The 26,329-nt window shown below is 42.8% G+C and overlaps 1 protein-coding gene across 2 annotated transcripts in view; it reads left to right on the top strand.

Moving 5' to 3' along the window:
* LOC129869460 (phosphatidylinositol 3,4,5-trisphosphate 5-phosphatase 1-like) overlaps positions 1 to 26,329 on the top strand; it is a 39,598-nt gene that overhangs the window by 728 nt on the left and 12,541 nt on the right. For both annotated transcript variants that reach the window (XM_055943903.1, XM_055943902.1), the window contains exons 2-16: positions 4,348 to 4,411; positions 10,030 to 10,165; positions 10,487 to 10,652; positions 11,066 to 11,206; positions 11,665 to 11,755; positions 14,490 to 14,567; positions 18,059 to 18,136; positions 19,498 to 19,621; positions 19,803 to 19,906; positions 19,989 to 20,091; positions 21,405 to 21,601; positions 22,693 to 22,810; positions 23,089 to 23,185; positions 24,339 to 24,477; positions 25,870 to 25,978. In XM_055943903.1, coding sequence (XP_055799878.1) covers positions 4,348 to 4,411; positions 10,030 to 10,165; positions 10,487 to 10,652; positions 11,066 to 11,206; positions 11,665 to 11,755; positions 14,490 to 14,567; positions 18,059 to 18,136; positions 19,498 to 19,621; positions 19,803 to 19,906; positions 19,989 to 20,091; positions 21,405 to 21,601; positions 22,693 to 22,810; positions 23,089 to 23,185; positions 24,339 to 24,477; positions 25,870 to 25,978 — 1,745 coding nt within the window. The remainder of the gene's footprint in view (positions 1 to 4,347; positions 4,412 to 10,029; positions 10,166 to 10,486; positions 10,653 to 11,065; positions 11,207 to 11,664; positions 11,756 to 14,489; positions 14,568 to 18,058; positions 18,137 to 19,497; positions 19,622 to 19,802; positions 19,907 to 19,988; positions 20,092 to 21,404; positions 21,602 to 22,692; positions 22,811 to 23,088; positions 23,186 to 24,338; positions 24,478 to 25,869; positions 25,979 to 26,329) is intronic.

Here is a 26,329-nt window from a genome sequence, read left to right as displayed (position 1 = left end):
TGATTACTAACTCCACTATATTTTCTGTTGCAAAAGAAAAACAGACAAGGAAATAATTGACAGTTGATCAGTTTACCTGTCGGCAACGATGTTGGAAAGATCTAATTGAAGACAGAAGGTCATCTGTTCAGAGTTCATCCCTTATATCTCTTTGCGTGACAGTGACAGTTGAGAAGTAGCTGTGATTAAGGAGAGAGTAAACTATAACCATACTGAAAGTCTGACTAGTCTGTTTCAGGAAAGAATTAACAGTTCAACTTAATACTGAGCTACAACGATGTTGGAAAGATCAAATTGAGGAAGGAAGATCACCCGTTGAAGTCGTGTCCCAAGTCGTGTAAGAAGAGCTGATAAAAAACTTTAAAATCAGACGAAACAGCGATCACCGCTAAACGCTACTGTTATTGGGATTTCAATCTGGAGTGGAAAAATACACGGACCGTTCAAAAGGTTGGGGTCACTTAGAAATGTTTCAAGAAATGGGGTCACTTTTCTTTTGTCCATCAACATAACATCAAATTGATCAGAAATACAGTGTAGACATTGTTAATGTTGTAAATGACTATTGTAGCTGGAAACGGCAAATTTTGTTATGGAATATCTACATAGGCGTACAGAGGCCTATTTGTCAGTAACCATCACTCCTGTGTTCCAATGGCACGTTGTGTTAGCTAATCCTAGTATATCATTTTAAAAAGGCTAATTGATCATTAGAAAACCCTTTAGCAATTATGTTAGCACAGCTGAAAACTGTTGTTCTGATTAAAGAAGCAATAAAACTGGCCTTCTTTAGACTAGTTGAGTATCTGGAGCATAAGCCTTTGTTGGTTCGATTACAGGCTCAAAATGGCCAGAAACAAAGACCTTTCTTCTGAAACTCGTCACTCTATTCTAGTTCTGAGAAATGAAGGCTATTCCATGCGAGAAATTGCCAAGAAACTGAAGATCTCGTACAGCGCTGTGTACTACTCCCTTCACAGAACAGTGCAAACTGGCTCTAACCAAAATAGAAAGAGGAGTGGGAGGCCCCGGTGCACAACTGAGCAAGAGGACAAGTACATTAGAGTGTCTAGTTTGAGAAAATGATTCCTCTCAAGTCCTCAACTGGCAACTTCATTAAATAGTACCCACAAAACACCAGTCTCAACGTCAACAGTGAAGAGGTGACTCAGGGATGCTGGCCTTCTTGGCAGAGTTGCAAAGAAAAAGCCATATCTCAGACTGGCCAATAAAAAGAAAAGATTAAGATGAGCAAAATAACACAGACACTAGACAGAGGAACTCTGCCTAGAAGGCCAGCATCCCGGAGTCGCCTCTTCACTGTTGACGTTGAGACTGGACAGAGGAACTCTGCCTCAGAGGCTGATTTTATTTTAAATGTAGGACAAAACACACATTAAGACAAGAGAGACAATACAACACTACATAAAGAGAGACACCACACCACTACATAAAGAGAGACACCACAACACTACATAAAGAGAGACACCACAACACTACATAAAGAGAGACACCACAACACTACATAAAGAGAGACACCACAACACTACATAAAGAGAGACACCACAACACTACATGAAGAGAGACCACAACACTACATAAAGAGAGACACCACAACACTACATAAAGAGAGACACCACAACACTACATATAGAGACACCACAACACTACATAAAGAGATACACCACAACACTACATATAGAGAGACATCACAACACTACATAAAGAGAGACACCACAACACTACATAAAGAGAGACATCACAACACTACATAAAGAGAGACATCACAACACTACATAAAGAGAGACACCACTACACTACATAAAGAGAGAGAGACAACACAACACTACATAAAGAGAGACACCACAACACTACATAAAGAGATACACCACAACACTACATAAAGAGAGACAACACTACATAGAGACACCACAACACTACATAAAGAGATACACCACAACACTACATATAGAGACACCACAACACTACATAAAGAGATACACCACAACACTACATATAGAGAGACATCACAACACTACATAAAGAGAGACACCACAACACTACATAAAGAGAGACATCACAACACTACATAAAGAGAGACATCACAACACTACATAAAGAGAGACACCACTACACTACATAAAGAGAGAGAGACAACACAACACTACATAAAGAGATACACCACAACACTACATAAAGAGAGACAACACTACATAGAGACACCACAACACTACATAAAGAGATACACCACAACACTACATATAGAGACACCACAACACTACATAAAGAGAGACATCACAACACTACATAAAGAGAGACACCACAACACTACATAAAGAGAGACACCACAACACTACATAAAGAGAGACACCACAACACTACATAAAGAGAGACATCACAACACTACATAAAGAGAGACACCACAACACTACATAAAGAGAGACAACACTACATAAAGAGAGACACCACAACACTACATAAAGAGAGACACCACAACACTACATAAAGAGAGACCACAACACTACATAAAGAGAGACACCACTACACTACATAACGAGAGAGAGACAACACAACACTACATAAAGAGAGACACCACAACACTAAATAAAGAGATACACCACAACACTACATAAAGAGAGACACCACAACACTACATATAGAGACACCACAACACTACATAAAGAGAGACATCACAACACTACATAAAGAGAGACACCACAACACTACATAAAGAGAGACACCACAACACTACATAAAGAGAGACACCACTACACTACATAAAGAGAGAGAGACAACACAACACTACATAAAGAGAGACACCACAACACTACATAAAGAGAGACACCACAACACTACATAAAGAGAGACACCACTACACTACATAAAGAGAGAGAGACAACACAATACTACATAAAGAGAGACAACACTACATAGAGAGACACAACACTACATAAAGAGAGACCACAATACTACATAAAGAGAGACCACAATACTACATAAAGAGAGACAACACTACATAGAGAGACACAACACTACATAAAGAGAGACCACAATACTACATAAAGAGAGACCACAACACTACATAAAGAGAGACAACACTACATAGAGACACCACAACACTACATAAAGAGAGACCACAACACTACATAAAGAGAGACACCACAACACTACATAAAGAGATACACCACAACACTACATAGAGAGAGACACCACAACACTACATAAAGAGAGACACCACTACACTACATAAAGAGAGAGAGAGACACCACAACACTACATAAAGAGAGAGAGACACCACAACACTACATAAAGAGAGAGAGACACCACAACACTACATAACGAGAGACCACAACACTACATAAAGAGACACCACAACACTACATAGAGACACCACAACACTACATAGAGAGAGACACCACAACACTACATAAACAGAGACACCACAACACTACATAAAGAGATACACCACAACACTACATAAAGAGAGACAACACTACACTACATAAAGAGAGACAACACTACATAAAGAGAGACACCACAACACTACATAAAGAGAGACACCACAACACTACATAAAGAGACACCACAACACTACATAAAGAGATATACCACAACACTACATAGAGAGAGACACCACAACACTACATAAAGAGAGACACCACAACACTACATAAAGAGAGACAACACTACATAGAGACACCACAACACTACATAGAGAGAGACACCACAACACTACATAGAGAGAGAGACCACAACACTACATAGCATGGTAGCAGCACAAACATGATACAAACATTGATAGTCACAGACAAAGCAAAACAATGTGACGTAGACTTTCTGTTTCTTTACATCGTGACATAAATCATGCCAACAAGTACATCTGTTGGAATTGAAAATGTTTTCCTCAAGACTTTGATCAACCAGAGAAACGGTCTTAGAATACTATTGTTGTTTCATGCAGTTTTAGATGTGACTAACTATATAGCAGGACTTCTATGTCATGAAGACCTATTTTAAAGTACACATGCTTACTGCAGCACCCAACGTATCTGCACACGCTGTCCTGCTGCAGAGCTGGGTAGACTCCGATGTACAACTCACACCCAACGTCTTTGTGTCACTGTGGGCTCTCATTTGAATAACTGGTAAACAAATACAGAAATTGTCATGTACTATTTTCTATTGGACACAAAGACCAAGTGGAAGTTTGTAGGAGGGCATGCTATCTGTTATTACTGCACCTGTCACACTCTTCTGTGAAATGTCAGAAAGACGTCTCTTAAAACATTCAAGATTACATATCTTGCTGTGATCCTTATGATACTATCCCATCTCTTCTATTTCCAGGTACCAGAACTGTGTGTATACCTACAGGATCCTACCCAATGAGGAGAGGAAGCTCTCGGTACAGGTGAGACAACTCTTTTGAGGGGAGGAAGCTCTTAGTCAAGGTGAGACAGATCTTTTGAGAGGAGGAAGCTCTTAGTCAAGGTGATACAACTCTTTTGAGGGGAGGAAGCTCTCGGTCCAGCTGAGACAGACCTTTTGAGGGGAGGAAGCTCTCGGTCCAGCTGAGACAGAGCTTTTACGGGGAGGAAGCTCTCGGTCCAGCTGAGACGGACCTTTTACGGGGAGGAAGCTCTCGGTCCAGCTGAGACAGACCTTTTGAGGGGAGGAATCTCTCGGTCCAGCTGAGACAGACCTTTTGAGGGGAGGAAGCTCTCTGTCCAGCTGAGACAGACCTTTTGAGGGGAGGAATCTCTCGGTCCAGCTGAGACAGACCTTTTGAGGGGAGGAAGCTCTCGGTCCAGCTGAGACAGAGCTTTTACGGGGAGGAAGCTCTCGGTCCAGCTGAGACAGACCTTTTACGGGGAGGAAGCTCTCGGTCCAGCTGAGACAGAGCTTTTACGGGGAGGAATCTCTCGGTCCAGCTGAGACAGACCTTTTGAGGGGAGGAAGCTCTCTGTCCAGCTGAGACAGACCTTTTGAGGGGAGGAATCTCTCGGTCCAGCTGAGACAGACCTTTTGAGGGGAGGAAGCTCTCGGTCCAGGTGAGACAGATCTTTTGAGGGGAGGAAGCTCTCGGTCCAGCTGAGACAGAGCTTTTACGGGGAGGAAGCTCTCGGGCCAGCTGAGACAGACCTTTTACGGGGAGGAAGCTCTCGGTCCAGCTGAGACAGAGCTTTTATGGGGAGGAATCTCTCGGTCCAGCTGAGACAGAGCTTTTACGGGGAGGAAGCTCTCAGTCCAGCTGAGACGGACCTTTTGAGGGGAGGAATCTCTCGGTCCAGCTGAGACAGACCTTTTGAGGGGAGGAATCTCTCGGTCCAGCTGAGACAGACCTTTTGAGGGGAGGAATCTCTCGGTCCAGCTGAGACGGACCTTTTAAGGGGAGGAAGCTCTCGGTCCAGCTGAGACAGACCTTTTAAGGGGAGGAATCTCTCGGTACAGGTGAGATCTGCACTCCATTTTGAGTATTGAGCCCCCCTTACAAAGCATTTAACGTTACTATGTTGATCCACACAACACAAGTTCTGAGCGTTATACCACAAACTTTCTGATAGCGGATATAGCCTCTTCCCAGGTGTTGGGTGTTAAGAGGGCTATTTTAAGAGACACTTCTCAATTCCTCAATAATCGGACAACTTCTGCTCTGGTTTTCAATGCCTTCAGAAACGAAGAAAGGCCATGTGTGATGGTAGAGTTCTGGAATGTACCAGTGTAACAGTATAACTTTAAACCGTCCCCTTTTCCCCCGACACGGGCGCGAACCAGGGACTCTCTGCACACATCAACAACAGTCACCCACGAAGCGTCGTTACCCATCGCTCCACAAAATCCGCGGCCCTTGCAGAGCAAAGGGCAACACTACTTCTAGGTTTCAGAGCAAGTGACGTAACTGATTGAACCGCTAGTAGCGCGTATCCGCTAACTAGCTAGCCATTTCACATCCGTTACACCAGCGTATTGTGAATACAGGACATTGAACCAAGCCTACTTGTGCGGGGGGAGACATGTGCTGAAGTGTAAGCGCTCCATAGTACTAGACACAAACGGCCTCGCTTCCTGTGGCTGTGAATATGCGACACTGCTAATGTCCTCTTCTTTAATGAAGGGCGAATACAGTAAACCCGGATATCTCTTCATCTGTAGGCACACTCTCTCTCTGCTCTCTCTGTCACACAAAGGCATCATTGTATTAGGCTGAGGTTGAGATGGAAACACTTGTGGTTAATACGCCTGTAATAGTGTGGCAGTGAGAATATTCCCAACCTAGAGACAAACCTACAGTGATGATGAATTAGATAGATTTTCATTGATCTATTGTAGCTGGCATGCATTATAGTCATCTTGAGTTTTAGCCTGCGCTAAACACAGACGTGAAGGGAACTACAGTGTCTACAGGCCAGTCTGCTAATGTTGAAGGGTACTACGGTTCCCTACAGGCCAGTCTGCTAGTGTTGAAGGGTACTACAGTTCCCTACAGGCCACTCTGCTAATGTTGAAGGGAACTACGGTTCCTACAGGCCACTCTGCTAATGTTGAAGGGTACTACAGTTCGTACAGGCCACTCTGCTAATGTTGAAGGGTACTACAGTTCCCTACAGGCCACTCTGCTAATGTTGAAGGGTACTACGGTTCCCTACAGGCCACTCTGCTAATGTTGAAGGGTACTACAGTTCCCTACAGGCCACTCTGCTAATGTTGAAGGGTACTACGGTTCCCTACAGGCCACTCTGCTAATGTTGAAGGGTACTACAGTTCCCTACAGGCCACTCTGCTAATGTTGAAGGGTACTACGGTTCCTACAGGCCAGTCTGCTAATGTTGAAGGGTACTACAGTGTCTACAGGCCACTCTGCTAATGTTGAAGGGTACTACAGTTCGTACAGGCCACTCTGCTAATGTTGAAGGGTACTACAGTTCGTACAGGCCACTCTGCTAATGTTGAAGGGTACTACAGTTCCCTACAGGCCACTCTGCTAATGTTGAAGGGTACTACGGTTCCCTACAGGCCACTCTGCTAATGTTGAAGGGTACTACAGTTCCCTACAGGCCACTCTGCTAATGTTGAAGGGTACTACGGTTCCCTACAGGCCACTCTGCTAATGTTGAAGGGTACTACAGTTCCCTACAGGCCACTCTGCTAATGTTGAAGGGTACTACGGTTCCTACAGGCCAGTCTGCTAATGTTGAAGGGTACTACAGTGTCTACAGGCCACTCTGCTAATGTTGAAGGGTACTACAGTTCGTACAGGCCACTCTGCTAATGTTGAAGGGTACTACAGTTCGTACAGGCCACTCTGCTAATGTTGAAGGGTACTACAGTTCCCTACAGGCCACTCTGCTAATGTTGAAGGGTACTACGGTTCCTACAGGCCACTCTGCTAATGTTGAAGGGTACTACGGTTCCTACAGGCCACTCTGCTAATGTTGAAGGGTACTACAGTTCCCTACAGGCCACTCTGCTAATGTTGAAGGGTACTACGGTTCCTACAGGCCACTCTGCTAATGTTGAAGGGTACTACAGTTCCCTACAGGCCACTCTGCTAATGTTGAAGGGTACTACGGTTCCTACAGGCCACTCTGCTAATGTTGAAGGGAACTACGGTTCCCTACAGGCCACTCTGCTAATGTTGAAGGGTACTACAGTTCCCTACAGGCCACTCTGCTAATGTTGATGTCACGAACGTCATAATAAGCGGACCAAGGCGTAGCGGGATATGAGTACATCTTCTTTTAATAGAGATGACGAAACACGAAAACTTTTACAAAACAAAACAACAATGAAGCTATAAACGAAAGTGCACACACAAGCTACTAACGTTCAACATAGACAATTACCCACAAACACCTAAAGCCTATGGCTGCCTTAAATATGGCTCCCAATCAGAGACAACAATAAACAGCTGTCTCTGATTGAGAACCAAACCAGGCAACCATAGACTTTCCTAAACACCTACACTGAACACAACCCCATACATCTTCAAACCCCCCTAAACAATACACACACCCTAAACTAGACAAAACACACAAACAACACCCATGTCACACCCTGACCTAACTAAACTAATAAAGAAAATCAATATAACAAAGGCCAGGGTGTGACAGTTGAAGGGTAATACAGTTCCTACAGGCCACTCTGCCAATGTTGAAGGGTACTACGGTTCCTACAGGCCACTCTGCCAACGTTGATCAAAACCGTGTTCCTCTTTCAGTAGCAGAAGGCTATAAATTATCCTGAGGCGTGGGCGTATGAAAAGCCACAAAGTTAATCTTGTGTGCAACAGAAAATAGCAGACCCTTCACACAACAATATAGATTTTCACTGCATTTAAATAGATCAACGCATCCACAGTGGGTGTGAAATGGGCTAAAGAAACCAGGTGACTTGGTAGTTAATTCGCTAAAGAAACCAGGTGACTTGGTAGTTAATACGCTAATGCCCTTGGAATGTAGCCTAACAGTGGAAAGAGTATTCAAGCTGTATGATTGGTCTAGAAGGAAACCCTGTCATTCATACAACATCAAGTCTCTCCGGGAAACATAAAGCCCTAGAAGACTCTCACGTTGCCACACTGAGAAGATCTATACCGGCACCAGAGAGCAAGCACCAAGTAGAGAGATGAGAAGAACAGGCTACTAGCCTGTCTTGCTGTTGGCGCTCTGTCGTGTACTTATCTTGCTGTTGTAGTGTACTAAACTCAGAAGTGTACTAGCCTGTGATGAGATCTTTGAGAAACAGTGTATCAGGACCATGGCTTGATGGTACTACATACATTAAAACCCACCTGAGTGTCTGGACCTTTCAATTCTTCAACCCATTTCACATTTCTGTTGGATTAAATTTGTCCAGTTCTTTTTCTGAATCTGTACTACTACTGTTGTGGACTCCAAAGGGTATTAGGCTGTGACTACTGTTGTGGACTCCAAAGGGTACTAGGCTGTGACTACTGTTGTGGACTCCAAAGGGTACTAGGCTGTGACTACTGTTGTGGACTCCAAAGGGTATTAGGCTGTGACTACTGTTGTGGACTCCAAAGGGTACTAGGCTGTGACTACTGTTGTGGACTCCAAAGGGTACTAGGCTGTGACTACTGTTGTGGACTCCAAAGGGTACTAGGCTGTGACTACTGTTGTGGACTCCAAAGGGTACTAGGCTGTGACTACTGTTGTGGACTCCAAAGGGTACTAGGCTGTGACTACTGTTGTGGACTCCAAAGGGTACTAGGCTGTGACTACTGTTGTGGACTCCAAAGGGTACTAGGCTGTGACTACTGTTGTGGACTCTAAAGGGTACTAGGCTGTGACTACTGTTGTGGACTCCAAAGGGTACTAGGCTGTGACTACTGTTGTGGACTCCAAAGGGTACTAGGCTGTGACTACTGTTGTGAACTCCAAAGGGTACTAGGCTGTGACTACTGTTGTGGACTCCAAAGGGTACTAGGCTGTGACTACTGTTGTGGACTCCAAAGGGTACTAGGCTGTGACTACTGTTGTGAACTCCAAAGGGTATTAGGCTGTGACTACTGTTGTGGACTCCAAAGGGTACTAGGCTGTGACTACTGTTGTGGACTCCAAAGGGTACTAGGCTGTGACTACTGTTGTGAACTCCAAAGGGTATTAGGCTGTGACTACTGTTGTGGACTCCAAAGGGTACTAGGCTGTGACTACTGTTGTGAACTGTAGTTCACTAACCAATGATTGTTGATGTTTTGCATTAGACCCAGAGAAATCTACTAACCTGTAAGTGTTGATGTTTTCCATTAGAATCTACTAAAATGTATGGAGTAAAAAGTACATTATTTTCTTTAGGATGTAGTAAAGTTAAAGTAAAAGTTGTCAAAAAAGATAAATAGTAAAGTACAGACACCCCCCCGGCCGGCTAAAACCGTCACTTTTACTGAAACGTTGATTAATGTGCACTGTCCCTGTAAAAATAAATATAAACTCAAAGTACTTAAGTAGTACTTTCAAGTTTTTTTTTTATTTAAGTACTTTACACCACTGCTTTTGTGCCTGTCTCCAGGCCTCTGAGGGCGTGCCTATCCAATTATTCTCTGTGCTGTCTGACCTGGTGGAGAGGTACTACAGTCCCAACATGGGTCTGGCTACACACCTGCAGTTCCCTGTTCAGAAGGAGGAGGAACCAGAGGAAGAAGCAGGTGGGTTAATAGCCTAGGTTTGCATCTCAAATTGTACCCTTTCGCCCTATATAGTGTACTACTTTAGACCAGAGCCCATATGGGTTCCCATAAGGCTCTGGTCAAAAGTAGTGTACTATGTAAGGAGTAGGGTGCCATTCAGGATACAGACATTCTCTCTTGTCTGTTTCTGCTACAGCTGAGCTAAGCCAAGTCACTCTGGATATTCAGGCTTAACTCAAGGGGCCTGTCTCACACATCCGTAAAAAAGGTCCAAAGTATTTTCGCTGTCACAGGACATAACGTTATGTCTAACCGTTATACCTGTTGTTGGATCAACAGAGCCAGTGAAATACCCTCCTCAGCTGCCCCCGAGGAACTTCTCAGGAGGACCGTCAGCCAATGGCAGTAAAGAAACCCACGTAGGGGATTCCCGAGGCTCCGAGCCGGCGTGTAGTTCCCTGGTAGACACATACCTACAGAGACTACAACACATCGATATGTCTAAGTATGTACTGAAGGCTCACGTTCAACTAATCTATGTACTGATACTACTCAAGTCTCTTCAGTATTGTGGCACAAATACCAACTTCCTCTCAGGTCAAGTTTTCACTTCAGCGTGCGTTAATGTCAGTAGGAGACGAAAATGAAAATTTGACTGAAAGAGGAAGTTACGATTTGTCCTTGTGTTACTAAAGACATACCCAGCGGGCCATGTTTAAGTTACATACCAACTAACAAATTACACTTGACTGATGATGCATCTGTAAATTCAAGGACCACTTTGGAAACAAGTTTTTTTTTTTTTTTTTTTAAATGAATAACTTTCAAGTGATATCCTCTGGGTCCACATTGTACAGTTTGTTGTATATGTCTTCTGTTACCCCAAAAATTCAAATTCAATTCAATCATATCTTCCAGCCTGCCAGAAGAGCACCACAAATCCATTGAGGAATACTTCCACACCTCGGTCTCTCTCGATGCTGAGCAAGTCCAGAACGGGAATCCGTCCCTCCCCCATCTGAAGAAGCTCACTATGGGAATCTGCAAACAACTGAATAGGTATACCAGTACTGGCAGACAGTAGCTGCTTCTGCAACATGTACAGTGGGGCAAAAAAAAAGTATTTAGTCAGCCACCAATTGTGCAAGTTCTTCCACCTAAAAAGATGAGAGAGGCCTGTAATTGTCATCATAGGTACACTTCAACTATGACAGACAAAATCTGAAAAAAATCCAGAAAATCACACTGTAGGATTTTTTATGAATTTATTTGCAAATTATGGTGGAAAATAAGTATTTTTTGTACATAACTTGGCTTTCACTATGAACCGTCTTTAATTGTCCCTTGTGAAATGAAAGAACATTTCTGTGCTCCTATAGTGTGTCAGTGAGATCTCAGTCGGTTTCGGGGTCCATTTAATTCGTTCAGCCAATTAGGGAAGTAAACTGAATTGAAATGGACCCCTAAACCCTGGTAAACAGCATTTAAACAATTGCTATGCTCCTATGTTGTACCAGCGAGATCTCCCGTACCCTGCCCACTCTGGAGGCCTTTCAGAGGCTTCTGGACCAGCAGCTGTCCCCAGGGATTGGACGCCTGAGGACTCAGGTAGGTGGACATTATTAATATTCACCTTTTTAATCATACGTTATTTGAACATCAACATACAGTAAAGAGACGGTTTGTAACTGCATTGGAGATGGAATCAGTTTAACGTTAACGTTAAATTAGGAAATGGGTCGGTATCGTAGAGGAGCTTGGTCTTTCTGTTCAATGAGACATAACGCTTCCTGATTGAAGATACATTGATACTGCGTGGTTACAGGTTGCTATTCTGTTAAAGCTGAATGAGGCTGAAAGGTTCTCTGATGTTTTAGTTTAACATTGTACTGTAGTCTACCTCTGCTCTATTCTACTGTAGTCTACCTCTGCTCTATTGTACTGTAGTCTACCTCTGCTCTATTGTACTGTAGTCTACCTCTGCTCTACTCTACCGTAGTCTACCTCTGCTCTATTCTACTGTAGTCTACCTCTGCTCTACTCTACTATAGTCTACCTCTGCTCTATTCTACTGTAGTCTACCTCTGCTCTATTCTACTGTAGTCTACCTCTGCTCTATTCTACTGTAGTCTACCTCTGCTCTACTCTACTGTAGTCTACCTCTGCTCTATTCTACTCTACTGTAGTCTACCTCTGCTCTATTCTACTGTAGTCTACCTCTGCTCTATTGTACTGTAGTCTACCTCTGCTCTACTCTACTGTAGTCTACCTTTGCTCTATTCTACTCTACTGTAGTCTACCTCTGCTCTATTCTACTGTAGTCTACCTCTGCTCTATTCTACTGTAGTCTACCTCTGCTCTACTCTACTGTAGTCTACCTCTGCTCTATTCTACTCTACTGTAGTCTACCTCTGCTCTATTCTACTCTACTGTAGTCTACCTCTGCTCTATTCTACTCTACTGTAGTCTACCTCTGCTCTATTCTACTGTAGTCTACCTCTGCTCTATTCTACTCTACTGTAGTCTACCTCTGCTCTATTCTACTCTACTGTAGTCTACCTCTGCTCTATTCTACTCTACTGTAGTCTACCTCTGCTCTATTCTACTGTAGTCTACCTCTGCTCTATTCTACTCTACTGTAGTCTACCTCTGCTCTATTCTACTCTACTGTAGTCTACCTCTGCTCTATTCTACTCTACTGTAGTCTACCTCTGCTCTATTCTACTGTAGTCTACCTCTGCTCTATTCTACTCTACTGTAGTCTACCTCTGCTCTATACTACTCTACTATAGTCTACCTCTGCTCTATTCTACTCTACTGTAGTCTACCTCTGCTCTATTCTACTCTACTGTAGTCTACCTCTGCTCTATTCTACTCTACTGTAGTCTACCTCTGCTCTACTCTACTGTAGTCTACCTCTGCTCTATTCTACTCTACTGGAGTCTACCTCTGCTCTATTCTACTCTACTGTAGTCTACCTCTGCTCTACTCTACTGTAGTCTACCTCTGCTCTATTCTACTGTAGTCTACCTATGCTCTACTCTACTGTAGTCTACCTCTGCTCTATTCTACTCTACTGTAGTCTACCTCTGCTCTATTCTACTCTACTGTAGTCTACCTCTGCTCTATTCTACTGTAGTCTACCTCTGCTCTATTCTACTCTACTGTAGTCTACCTCTGCTCTATTCTACTCTACTGTAGTCTAACTCTGCTCTATTCTACTCTACTGTAGTCTACCTCTGCTCTATTCTACTCTACTGTAGTCTACCTCTGCTCTATTCTACTCTACTGTAGTCTACCTCTGCTCTACTCTACTGTAGTCTACCTCTGCTCTATTCTACTCTACTGTAGTCTACCTCTGCTCTATTCTACTCTACTGTAGTCTACCTCTGCTCTATTCTACTCTACTGTAGTCTACCTCTGCTCTATTCTACTCTACTGTAGTCTACCTCTGCTCTATTCTACTCTACTGTAGTCTACCTCTGCTCTATTCTACTCTACTGTAGTCTACCTCTGCTCTATTCTACTGTAGTCTACCTCTGCTCTATTCTACTCTACTGTAGTCTACCTCTGCTCTATTCTACTCTACTGTAGTCTACCTCTGCTCTATTCTACTCTACTGTAGTCTACCTCTGCTCTATTCTACTGTAGTCTACCTCTGCTCTATTCTACTCTACTGTAGTCTACCTCTGCTCTATTCTACTCTACTGTAGTCTACCTCTGCTCTATTCTACTCTACTGTAGTCTACCTCTGCTCTATTCTACTGTAGTCTACCTCTGCTCTATTCTACTCTACTGTAGTCTACCTCTGCTCTATTCTACTCTACTGTAGTCTACCTCTGCTCTATTCTACTCTACTGTAGTCTACCTCTGCTCTATTCTACTCTACTGTAGTCTACCTCTGCTCTATTCTACTCTACTGTAGTCTACCTTTGCTCTATTCTACTCTACTGTAGTCTACCTCTGCTCTACTCTACTGTAGTCTACCTCTGCTCTATTCTACTGTAGTCTACCTCTGCTCTATTCTACTCTACTGTAGTCTACCTCTGCTCTATTCTACTCTACTGTAGTCTACCTCTGCTCTATTCTACTCTACTGTAGTCTACCTCTGCTCTATTCTACTCTACTGTAGTCTACCTCTGCTCTATTCTACTCTACTGTAGTCTACCTCTGCTCTATTCTACTCTACTGTAGTCTACCTCTGCCCTTTTCTTGTTTTGTTCTGCAGAAATAGACACTCTGCCTATCAATAGAATATCATGTTTCCAATAGTTGGTTTCAAATGAATTCTGTTGTCTCTTTCCGTGTCTAGTTCACATCACGTTTCTGTTTCACTTTCTAGGTGTCATCAGATTCCGACCAGTCTGTGTCCTTCAGGCTGGAACAGCTGACCAAGCTGCTCTACTCCATTGAAGAGAAGGTAATGTTTTAACACCATTCTAAACCCGAGGTCCTGTCCCAAATGGCACCCTATTCCCTATATAGTGCACTACGTTAGACCAGAGCCCTAACACCCTATATAGTGCACTACTTTAGACCAGAGCCCTAACACCCTATTCCCTATATAGTGAACTACTTTAGACCAGAGCCCTAACACCCTATTCCCTATATAGTGCACTACTTTAGACCAGAGCCCTAAACACCCTATTCCCTATATATAGTGCACTACTTTAGACCAGAGCCCTAACACCCTATTCCCTATATAGTGAACTACTTTAGACCAGAGCCCTAACACCCTATTCCCTATATAGTGAACTACTTTAGACCAGAGCCCTAACACCCTATTCCCTATATAGTGCACTACGTTAGACCAGAGCCCTAACACCCTATATAGTGCACTACGTTAGACCAGTGCCCCTAACACCCTATTCCCTAATAGTGCACTACGTTAGACCAGAGCCCTAACACCCTGTTCCCTATATAGTGAACTACTTTAGGCCAGAGCCCTAACACCCTATATAGTGCACTACGTTAGACCAGAGCCCTAACACCCTATTCCCTATATAGTGCACTACGTTAGACCAGAGCCCTAACACCCTATTCCCTATATAGTGAACTACGTTAGACCAGAGCCCTAACACCCTGTTCCCTATATAGTGAACTACTTTAGACCAGAGCCCTAACACCCTATATAGTGCACTACGTTAGACCAGAGCCCCTAACACCCTATTCCCTATATAGTGAACTACTTTAGACCAGAGCCCTAGCACCCTATTCCCTATATAGTGAACTACTTTAGACCAGAGCCCTAACACCCTATTCCCTATTATAGTGCACTACTTTAGACCAGAGCCCTAAACACCCTATTCCCTATATATAGTGCACTACTTTAGACCAGAGCCCTAACACCCTATTCCCTATTACAGTGCACTACTTTAGACCAGAGCCCTAAACACCCTATTCCCTATATATAGTGCACTACTTTAGGCCAGAGCCCTAACACCCTATATAGTGCACTACGTTAGACCAGAGCCCTAACACCCTATTCCCTATATAGTGCACTACGTTAGACCAGAGCCCTAACACCCTATTCCCTATATAGTGAACTACGTTAGACCAGAGCCCTAACACCCTATTCCCTATATAGTGAACTACTTTAGACCAGAGCCCTAACACCCTATATAGTGCACTACGTTAGACCAGAGCCCCTAACACCCTATTCCCTATATAGTGAACTACTTTAGACCAGAGCCCTAACACCCTATTCCCTATATAGTGAACTACTTTAGACCAGAGCCCTAACACCCTATTCCCTATTATAGTGCACTACTTTAGACCAGAGCCCTAAACACCCTATTCCCTATATATAGTGCACTACTTTAGACCAGAGCCCTAACACCCTATTCCCTATTACAGTGCACTACTTTAGACCAGAGCCCTAAACACCCTATTCCCTATATATAGTGCACTACTTTAGACCAGAGCCCTAACACCCTATTCCCTATATAGTGCACTACTTTAGACCAGAGCCCTAACACCCTATTCCCTATATAGTGAACTACTTTAGACCAGAGCCCTAACACCCTATTCCCTATATAGTGAACTACTTTAGACCAGAGCCCCTAACACCCTATTCCCTATATAGTGAACTACTTTAGACCAGAGCCCTAACACCCTATTCCCTATATAGTGAACTACTTTAGACCAGAGCCCTAACACCCTGTTCCCTATATAGTGAACTACTTTAGACCAGAGCCCTATTCCCTATATAGTGCACTACTTTAGACCAGAGCCCTAACACCCTATTCCCTATATAGTGAACTACGTTAGACCAGAGCCCTAACACCCTGTTCCCTATATAGTGAACTACTTTAGACCAGAGCCCTAACACCCTATTCCCTATTATAGTGCACTACTTTAGACCAGAGCCCTAAACACCCTATTCCCTATATATAGTGCACTACTTTAGACCAGAGCCCTAACACCCTATTCCCTATATAGTGCACTACTTTAGACCAGAGCCCTAACACCCTATTCCCTATATAGTGAACTACTTTAGACCAGAGCCCTAACACCCTATTCCCTATATAGTGAACTACTTTAGACCAGAGCCCCTAACACCCTATTCCCTATATAGTGAACTACTTTAGACCAGAGCCCTAACACCCTATTCCCTATATAGTGAACTACTTTAGACCAGAGCCCTAACACCCTATTCCCTATAAAGTGAACTACTTTAGACCAGAGCCCTAACACCCTATTCCCTATATAGTGAACTACTTTAGACCAGAGCCCTAACACCCTATTCCCTATATAGTGCACTACTTTAGACCAGAGCCCTAACACCCTATTCCCTATATAGTGCACTACTTTAGACCAGAGCCCTAACACCCTGTTCCCTATATAGTGAACTACTTTAGACCAGAGCCCTATTCCCTATATAGTGCACTACTTTAGACCAGAGCCCTAACACCCTATTCCCTATATAGTGAACTACTTTAGACCAGAACCCTATTCCCTATATAGTGCACTGCTTTAGACCAGAGCCCTAACACCCTATTCCCTATATAGTGAACTACTTTAGACCAGAGCCCTAACACCCTATTCCCTATATAGTGCACTACTTTAGACCAGAGTCCTAACACCCTATTCCCTATATAGTGAACTACTTTAGACCAGAGCCCTAACACCCTATTCCCTATATAGTGCACTACTTTAGACCAGAGCCCTTAACACCCTATTCCCTACATAGTGAACTACTTTAGACCAGAGCCCTAACACCCTATTCCCTATATAGTGCACTACTTTAGACCAGAGCCCTAACACCCTATATAGTGCACTACGTTAGACCAGAGCCCTAACACCCTATATAGTGCACTACTTTAGACCAGAGCCCTAACACCCTATATAGTGCACTACTTTAGACCAGAGCCCTAACACCCTATTCCCTATATAGTGAACTACTTTAGACCAGAGCCCCTAACACCCTATTCCCTATATAGTGCACTACTTTAGACCAGAGCCCTAACACCCTATTCCCTATATAGTGAACTACTTTAGACCAGAGCCCTATTCCCTATATAGTGCACTACTTTAGACCAGAGCCCTAACACCCTATTCCCTATATAGTGCACTACTTTAGACCAGAGCCCCTAACACCCTGTTCCCTATATAGTGCACTACTGTAGGGCTCATAGGGCTCTGGCCAAAAGTAACACACTATATATAAGGGAATAGGGTGTGATTGGGGAAGAAAATCATATTCTAAAATGAAAACGTTATTCAATTTTTGCACAAAGCTCATTCATTTTCTATATCTATCCATCTCTAACTAACCCTGGTGTAGGTGACACTCTGAGATGCTATAACGTCTTTCCTGTTACATTTCTAACTTACCCAGACCCAGGGTAAAAAACAGAGTCATGAGGAAGTAGTGTTCCCTTTCAAATACTGTAATTCCTCTTTTTTCAGGCCAAAACAGCCGTGCTTGAGTGGGCTGGATACGACGGAGGCCACAGGAAGTCTCTAATACCACCTATTACATTTGAAGTAAGTGAGCTCTAAAAAAAAATAATAATTAAAATAAAAGATACAATAGCGAAAAAGGCATTTTCGTAACTTTATGACACATCAAAAGGCAAGATTTAGAAAGAAACTTGACTGAAACAAAGGGATTTCTCTCAATTATCATTGAGGGTACACTCGATGAGTGTATTTGAATGGACAAAGGCATCGACCATGTGACACCATTAATATCTATGTGAAGCCAAGGAAATCATACCATTGATACTCTACGTAACATGCGCAGCTAGCTCCAGGCTAGCTCTGCCCCCTCTCATTGAGTATCAAGTTGAAGGCCAACCGTGATAATGCAGGCTGACAATAGCAACTAAATCATACTTAGAACTTCTTGTTTATTAATAAGGGCGTGCGTATGGTGTAATAGGAGTACTTATCGGTACCATGATTGTCTTCTGAATTCCTTTTTTTTTTACCACAAAGATTGACCACAAAAAAAAAAAAAAAAACATTTTCACATTCGCTATAATGTGGTATCCTGTTTTTTTTTGCTAACAATGTCTGCAGTACTGTGGTCGGTTTTGAACATCCGTGGGTTCAATGAGAGGAGGCAGTTGTTTCCCCTTGGGTAAACTTCAAATGAGGTTTTATTCCAAAACGCTATATATATATCCATTTTCAGAAATGTTGGAAAAATTGGCTTTTAATGTTTTTAAAGAAATTATGAGAGATTGATGTGTTTTATATACACTATCTAATCGTGGCATGGGGGTTGTTCAATGACAGACATGTATTTGTTTAAAATCTATCACTTGATGGTTTCCTTTCAGATGAGACAAAATAATCCTGTTTTACTGCTAAATGCTAAATATCCGCCTCACTCTCAGAGGAATAAGTAGTACTGCTAGGTTTCACACAGTCATGTGACCCTTTTTTTTATTTATTTAAAGAACTGTACAAATGATTTGTTACATCAATATATATATATATAGTTTTTCTAAAATAAATCAATTCAGTAATATGAAATCTGAATGTAAATTATTTACATTTAACATTTTAGTATTTTCAGCAGATTCTCTCTTATCCAGAGCGACGTGCATTCATCTGAAGATAGCTAGATGACACAACCATATCACAGGATACGAACAACCAACCCCCTTTTAATACACATATAATATATATGAATAGAACATGTGGGAACAGTCATATTTTACTAAAACAAAGGTACCCATAGGAATTATTTCAGATAAAAAAAAAATTATGTAAACACAAAATGTGCAAAAATTTGTGGATATAACGTTTTGGAACGAACGTCTTCGATCTTTGCACGGTTTAATTACACAAGGACAGGTTCATATTGTGAACATGTGACGTCGTGGTCTTCTTTGCAGGTCAAATCAGAGCTGCTTGGTCTCACAACCAAGATGTTCCTCAAGGTGGATGTGGAAACTGGGAAGATCTACTTCAAGAAATCTAAAGACGGGCCAGAAGACAAATACTTTGTTCACAATAAAAGTCAGTACTCTATTCATGATAAAATCCCAGAGAATTTGATTTATATTTTACATTCTGTATTTTATCTAAGTCTTTGTCCCAAATGGCACCTAATTCCCTACATAGTGTTCTACTTAGTAGTGTCATTTGGGAGACAATCAAAGACACCAGTTGATGTAGGTCTAATCTATGTCACGTCAAGTCTTACAGCTCGTGAAATCCCAGAAGGTTGCCAAGCTAGTGATCATGGTGGAAACAGAGAAGGAGAAGACTCTGAGGAAAGAGTTTGTCTTCAACGACACAAAGGTAAAGACCTCAAAGTTATTTTGTGCTATGTTTTCATGTTAACTGTACGGTGTCCCTCTGACGTCTGTCTGTGTGTCACCAGAAAAGAGAGGGGTTCTGTCAACTCCTTCAGCAGATGAAGAACAAACACTCAGACAAGCCTGAGCCAGATATGATCACTGTATTCGTTGGCACCTGGAATATGGGTAAAATGGCCGCCTTCAATGTTTACCTTTACCTAGAATACATAGAACGTTTTAAATAGTGTTATAGTTGGTTTCTAATAAAATACTCTATTGGGGTGATTCCACACCAGCGTGGCCCGAAAATGTTTTTGTGGAGGGAAGATATTTAATATGCTTTTACATTTGTATCACAAACCATTTTTGGGGGGAAAATCATGATGACACTGGTCATTTGAAGCTACATACTTCCTGTAAGACCCGATAGAATGCTAAAGAGGGAGGAGTCTATTGTGTCCGGAAGCGACTTCACCATTCATTTTCTATTTTCAGGGTTCACTCAAACATCACTGGAAGATTCGTTTTACAGCTGATCTCGGGATTGTACTTTATATCGATTCATTGTCCTTATTAAATATAAATAATCTGACGTATTCGTTTCAGTCTCTGAATTGTTAAATCAAACTTTTTTTGCCACCAACTCCTGAAGTCAGGGTATAAAAACTACATTATGTCTCCAGCATGGGCGCACAACCACTAGGCCCGAGCTCGTTTTCCCTTGGCTAAACTAGCTGGCTAGCTGAACTATGCTAGTTTTTGTCCTCATTGCTAAACTTCCTCATTACTGCACCCTCAATTTCAAAACTCGTTTGCTAGTTATACAATCATGTAACTAAGACATTTGCTGTAAAGAAACTTGAAACTGATTGATTGTTTTATTGTTTTGTTGAAATATCTGTTCGTAAGACGACGGTGGCGAACGATATCATTGCTAGTTAACGCCGATCCAAGTTCAGTCTTGAGATCCACCCACGTCATTGACGTAGGATTAGCCGGACACTTAGGACTGGTCTTGTAACTGTGACAACGGGCATCCTCTCCCCGCTAGGCTCTATGGGATAGAGAACAGCATAAGGAGTATAATGACTCTTAAGATGTTGTCTGTATCAATTACGCTTCACAGATCATTCTTCATTGCACCTGAAGAAGCAGTAAACAAATTTCAGTGATTATTTCCATCACTATAGAAGTCATTTTCTAATGTCGTACATTTTAATATGTTTAATATGTTCATTTTTTGTGAAACAAATGTAAAAAAAAAAAAAAAACTTCCTCACTATTAAGTTTCTATGTGAGAATTGCCAGAACAATCTCGGATACCCACAAATATTTTTGGGGCCACGCTGGGATGGAATCGCCAGATTGATCAATATCGTTATTGCTGTTTTTTAACTCAGTGGATAATTGTGAATGACAACAACTAGCTACACATTTCCTAATTGAAATAAAAAAAAGATATTTGATTGATTGACTGATTTATCATTATCTCTCCCAAGGGAACGCCAGTCCCCCCCACAGCATAGCATCCTGGTTCCAGTGTAAAGGTCAGGGCAAGACCAGGGACGACACGGCCGATCACATTCCTCATGACATCTATGTGATCGGGACTCAGGAAGATCCCCTCGGGGAGAAGGAGTGGATCGACACGCTGAAGAGTGCCTTGAGAGCAACCACCAACATCAGCTTCAAACAAGTCAGTCACTATCTCATTTAGTATTTTCATGATTCCTTGCACCAATTAGAGGAGAAGGCCTGAGGGGAGGGACCTTGGATCTTCTCCTCCAGTACGGTTGAGGAGGCAAGAGGTAGGAGTTGAGGAATCGAGGGAAGAGGATTTGAGATAGGGCCAGTGTCTCAGTCTCAACACTCAGAGCCGGTGTCTCAGTCTCAACACTCAAAGCCGGTGTCTCAGTCTCAACACTCAAAGCCGGTGTCTCAGTCTCAACACTCAGAGCCGGTGTCTCAGTCTCAACACTCAGAGCCAATGTCTCAGTCTCAACACTCAGAGCCGGTGTCTCAGTCTCAACACTCAGAGCCAATGTCTCAGTCTCAACACTCAAAGCCGGTGTCTCAGTCTCAACACTCAGAGCCGGTGTCTCAGTCTCAACACTCAGAGCCGGTGTCTCAGTCTCAACACTCAGAGCCGGTGTCTCAGTCTCAACACTCAGAGCCGGTGTCTCAGTCTCAACACTCAGAGCCGGTGTCTCAGTCTCAACACTCAAAGCCGGTGTCTCAGTCTCAACACTCAGAGCCGGTGTCTCAGTCTCAACACTCAAAGCCGGTGTCTCAGTCTCAACACTCAGGGCCAATGTCTCAGTCTCAACACTCAGAGCCGGTGTCTCAGTCTCAACACTCAGAGCCGGTGTCTCAGTCTCAACACTCAGAGCCGGTGTCTTAGTCTCAACACTCAGAGCTGGTGTCTCAGTCTCAACACTCAGAGCCAATGTCTGTCTCAACACTCAGGGCCAATGTCTCAGTCTCAACACCCAGAGCCAGTTTCCCAGACATACAGTATATGAAGCCTGAATCTGAACTAAAGAGCACTTTCAATAGAGATTCTCCATGGAGCAAGTTTTTCAGTGTAGGACAAGGCTTAATCTGAGTCCAGGAAACCCACCCTTAAAGTACAGTTGCTTGTATCTCCTTATTCCTACACCGGTTTGAGGTTGGGTTACATTACAAATGACAGTGGCCCGTTTAAATATAGTTTGTCAGATTGTAATAGAGTTGACCATGAAGAAATGGTCAAGGTATCATTATTATGTGTTTTATTATTTTGTTCAGATAGCCACCCAGACCCTATGGAACATCCGCATCGTTGTGCTAGCCAAGCCAGAGCACGAGAACAGAATCTCACACATCTTCTCAGACAGCGTTAAGACAGGGATCGCCAACGCTTTGGGTAAGTTCGATCAACTCACTGCAGTCCCATCAGCTCACTGCAGTCCCATCAGCTCACTGCAGTCCCATCAACTCACTGCAGTCCCATCAACTCACTGCAGTCCCATCAGCTCACTGCAGTCCCATCAACTCACTGCAGTCCCATCAGCTCACTGTTAAAAAGCTTGCTCAATGCAGAATACTTATTTTTTTTTTTGTCCAGGACTAACCTTAATCTGTGTCCGGGAAACGGGCCCTTTGATCAAAGATACATCCGTCCATTTATTTTTGTTTTTCCAGGAAATAAGGGAGCAGTGGGTGTTTCCTTCATGTTCAACGGTACTTCCTTTGGCTTCGTTAACAGTCACCTGACCTCAGGCAGTGAGAAGAAGATCAGGTGAGCTGCAGGGACCAAAAAATGGTTGAAAAATAATTTTCAGAATATAAAAATCCTAAAGCATACCGAATGGTTGTGTCAAATGTAGACAATTTCTATGTTTTCCCAGAACTCAGACCCCCTAGGAACCAGATTGCATTGAAAGCTAAATGGCGTTAAATTAAAAAAGTGTATTAATTTCACAGACATAATCTCAGTAGGTACAGAGATTTGGGATTTAAAATGACCAAATAAATACAGACCATTTAAATGTGTTATATGTCTGACCAGACCTCCTCTTAATTGTCTTGCATTTGAGTAATACATGGGAAGATTTAATTTTTTTTTTTTTTAAGTATTCCACTGGCACAATATCAGTACATTTAACATCTCCTCAAAATGTATATAAACTCTTAGGATCTTTGTTTTGTTTATGCTCCAGTATTGTTTAGAATGTCTGTTATTTGTGGTCTGTCTGCTCTATTTCCTGAGTAGGCTTTAAAAAAAAAAAACTAGAGCTTCAATCTAAATCCGGCAGATAAAAAAATGTGGAGATATCTGTTTGTTTACACGGGCTGCGTCTCAATCCACCGCGTCCTCCGATGTCGTCCTTCTACATCTGGGGTTAAAAGTGGCAGAGTTACAGCGCTGTTTGTCAAACCAGTAGACATCCCCAAAAAATAGGTATTCTCACAAAAACTTCTGTAGTATCTGAACTAATCTGACCACTCTATAGAAAGGGGAGACTCTCGTGAACACGATGGTGTTCTACGTTTTGCTCTTTGACCCCCCCCCCCTCCACAAGCCCCACGAGACTTGTCTGAAGTCAATAATGCTGATATGCCAATGTTTGTCTGTAGCATTTGAACCGTTTGGGTAACAAACTATTATGACCCCCACTGTAGAAATGATAGACCCTCACGGACGAGATGCTGCTCTCTGTTTTGCTCTACGAACCTCCACAAGCGGCGTGGAATTCGTCTAAATCTAACTCGTACAAATGAATGGAATTATTTTACGTTTCGTTTCTGTTTGACGAATAGAGAAACACAAAGATACGAGTCTGCAATATTGCAACAACAACAACAAAAGTAGCTAAACGTGAAAGAAAGAAAACTTCATATCTCAACTTGAAACAAAACATTTAATTCCTCAACGTTTGTTCTCTCGCCAGACGCAACCAGAATTACATCAGCATCCTGCGCTTTCTTAATCTCGGAGATAAGAAACTGAATCCCTTTGACATCACACATCGATTCACTCATCTGTTCTGGTTTGGGGATCTGAATTATCGAATCGAACTGCCATCCACAGTAAGTTATACTTAGTTTAGCAGTTAGTTACCATTGGATGGGGAGATTGTAGGGGGGGGGGGGGGTTGGGGGGGGGGGGGGGGTAGCCTGACCGGGACTCAAACCTGGGGTCCAGCGGCTGTCAACCCGAACACATTAACCGTTACTCCAAGAGATCCGGACCTTTTTGACCAGTTTGTGTTGGGTTAAGGTTGCTACAGTATCAACAACTCTCAACTTAGTCTTCTCTTACTGAGATCATGACAGTATTACAAAAACTGGAGATAATATTGAGAGGAATTAATGTCAGTAGCTAGGTTCCCATCCAATTAGTGACGGATTTTCTTACAAATATTCTACAATCTGCATAAAAACAATACTGATGTTTATTTTTCCCACCTGTTGCAGGTAAAGGGCCTAACCCTAATCCTGTTGCAGGTAAAGGGCCTAACCCTAACCCTGTTGCAGGTAAAGGGCCTAACCCTAACCCTGTTGCAGGTAAAGGGCCTAACCCTAACCCTAACCCTGTTGCAGGTAAAGGGCCTAACCCTAACCCTGTTGCAGGTAAAGGGCCTAACCCTAACCCTAACCCTGTTGCAGGTAAAGGGCCTAACCCTAACCCTAACCCTGTTGCAGGTAAAGGGCCTAACCCTAACCCTGTTGCAGGTAAAGGGCCTAACCCTAACCCTAACCCTGTTGCAGGTAAAGGGCCTAACCCTAACCCTGTTGCAGGTAAAGGGCCTAACCCTAACCCTGTTGCAGGTAAAGGGCCTAACCCTAACCCTGTTGCAGGTAAAGGGCTATGAGTGGTGACAGAGTGCACATAAAAACACAGTTTTGCGGTTCAATTCCCATGTACCGAATATATATTTACTTTACTCGCATGAAAAGGTTACACAAGGAAACCTGCTTTGTGTAATAGTGTCAAGTGTAACCAACAAATGATTTCTGTCAACGTGCTTCTCGAATGTGTTAAGAAACAGAGAACAAGTTGTCTGGTTAGCAGAACGTGGAGGACAAGACCGCCTGGTGCATGAAACAGTGGATCCTATCCTAAATGGCGCCCTTATCTGGTGCATTGCTTTTTACCTGTGCGCCCTAAATGGAACCCTTATCTGGTGCACTACTTTTGACACTATGCATCCTAAATGGCGCCCTTATCCGGTGCACTACTTTTGACACTATGCATCCTAATTGGCGCCCTTATCTGGTGCACTACTTTTAACCCGTGCCCTGGTCAAAAGTACCCGCAATAGGGTGCCATTTGGGACACAAGAGCCAGCATGCAGTTCCTATTCCCTATTTATCTGTTAGCGACCAAGTCAGGCAGAAAAAAAGAGCCAGGGGTGTGCTGATGACGTCACCGGGCAGGAAAAAGAGAACCAGCTACTTTGCATTGTGTTCCCTTAACAGGAAGCAGAGAGCATCGTGACCAAGATCAAACAGCAACAGTACCAGGAACTGCTGTGTAGAGACCAGCTCACCATTGAGAAAGGAGAAGAGAAGGTGTTTCTACACTACGGTAAGACAAGGCCACTAACAACGTACTAGTAAATTAGCAGCAGTACCCAGAACTGCTGTGTAGAGACCAGCTCACCATTGAGAAGGGAGAAGGTGTTTCTACACTATGGTAAGACAAGGTCATACATTTCCATACAAAATCAACAGTGAAAGAGTTAGTACACATCTATAGTATGTTGGTATTGTAGGCTGAGCAGCCATTACACTATCTTACACTATCACGTGTCAACTTTTTAAAGGGTGCAGTGCAGTCAAAAAATAGATTTTACCTATGTTTTATATATATATATTTCTACACCATGAGATTGGATTTTTTGGGGGGTGAAATTGTGAAAATTATGATAATGCACTT

This window comes from Salvelinus fontinalis, chromosome 14 (genome assembly GCF_029448725.1).
Source record: "Salvelinus fontinalis isolate EN_2023a chromosome 14, ASM2944872v1, whole genome shotgun sequence".
NCBI lineage: Eukaryota > Metazoa > Chordata > Actinopteri > Salmoniformes > Salmonidae > Salvelinus > Salvelinus fontinalis.
Note: the sequence above shows the minus strand (reverse complement) of the source record. Positions and strands in the feature narration are given on the sequence as shown.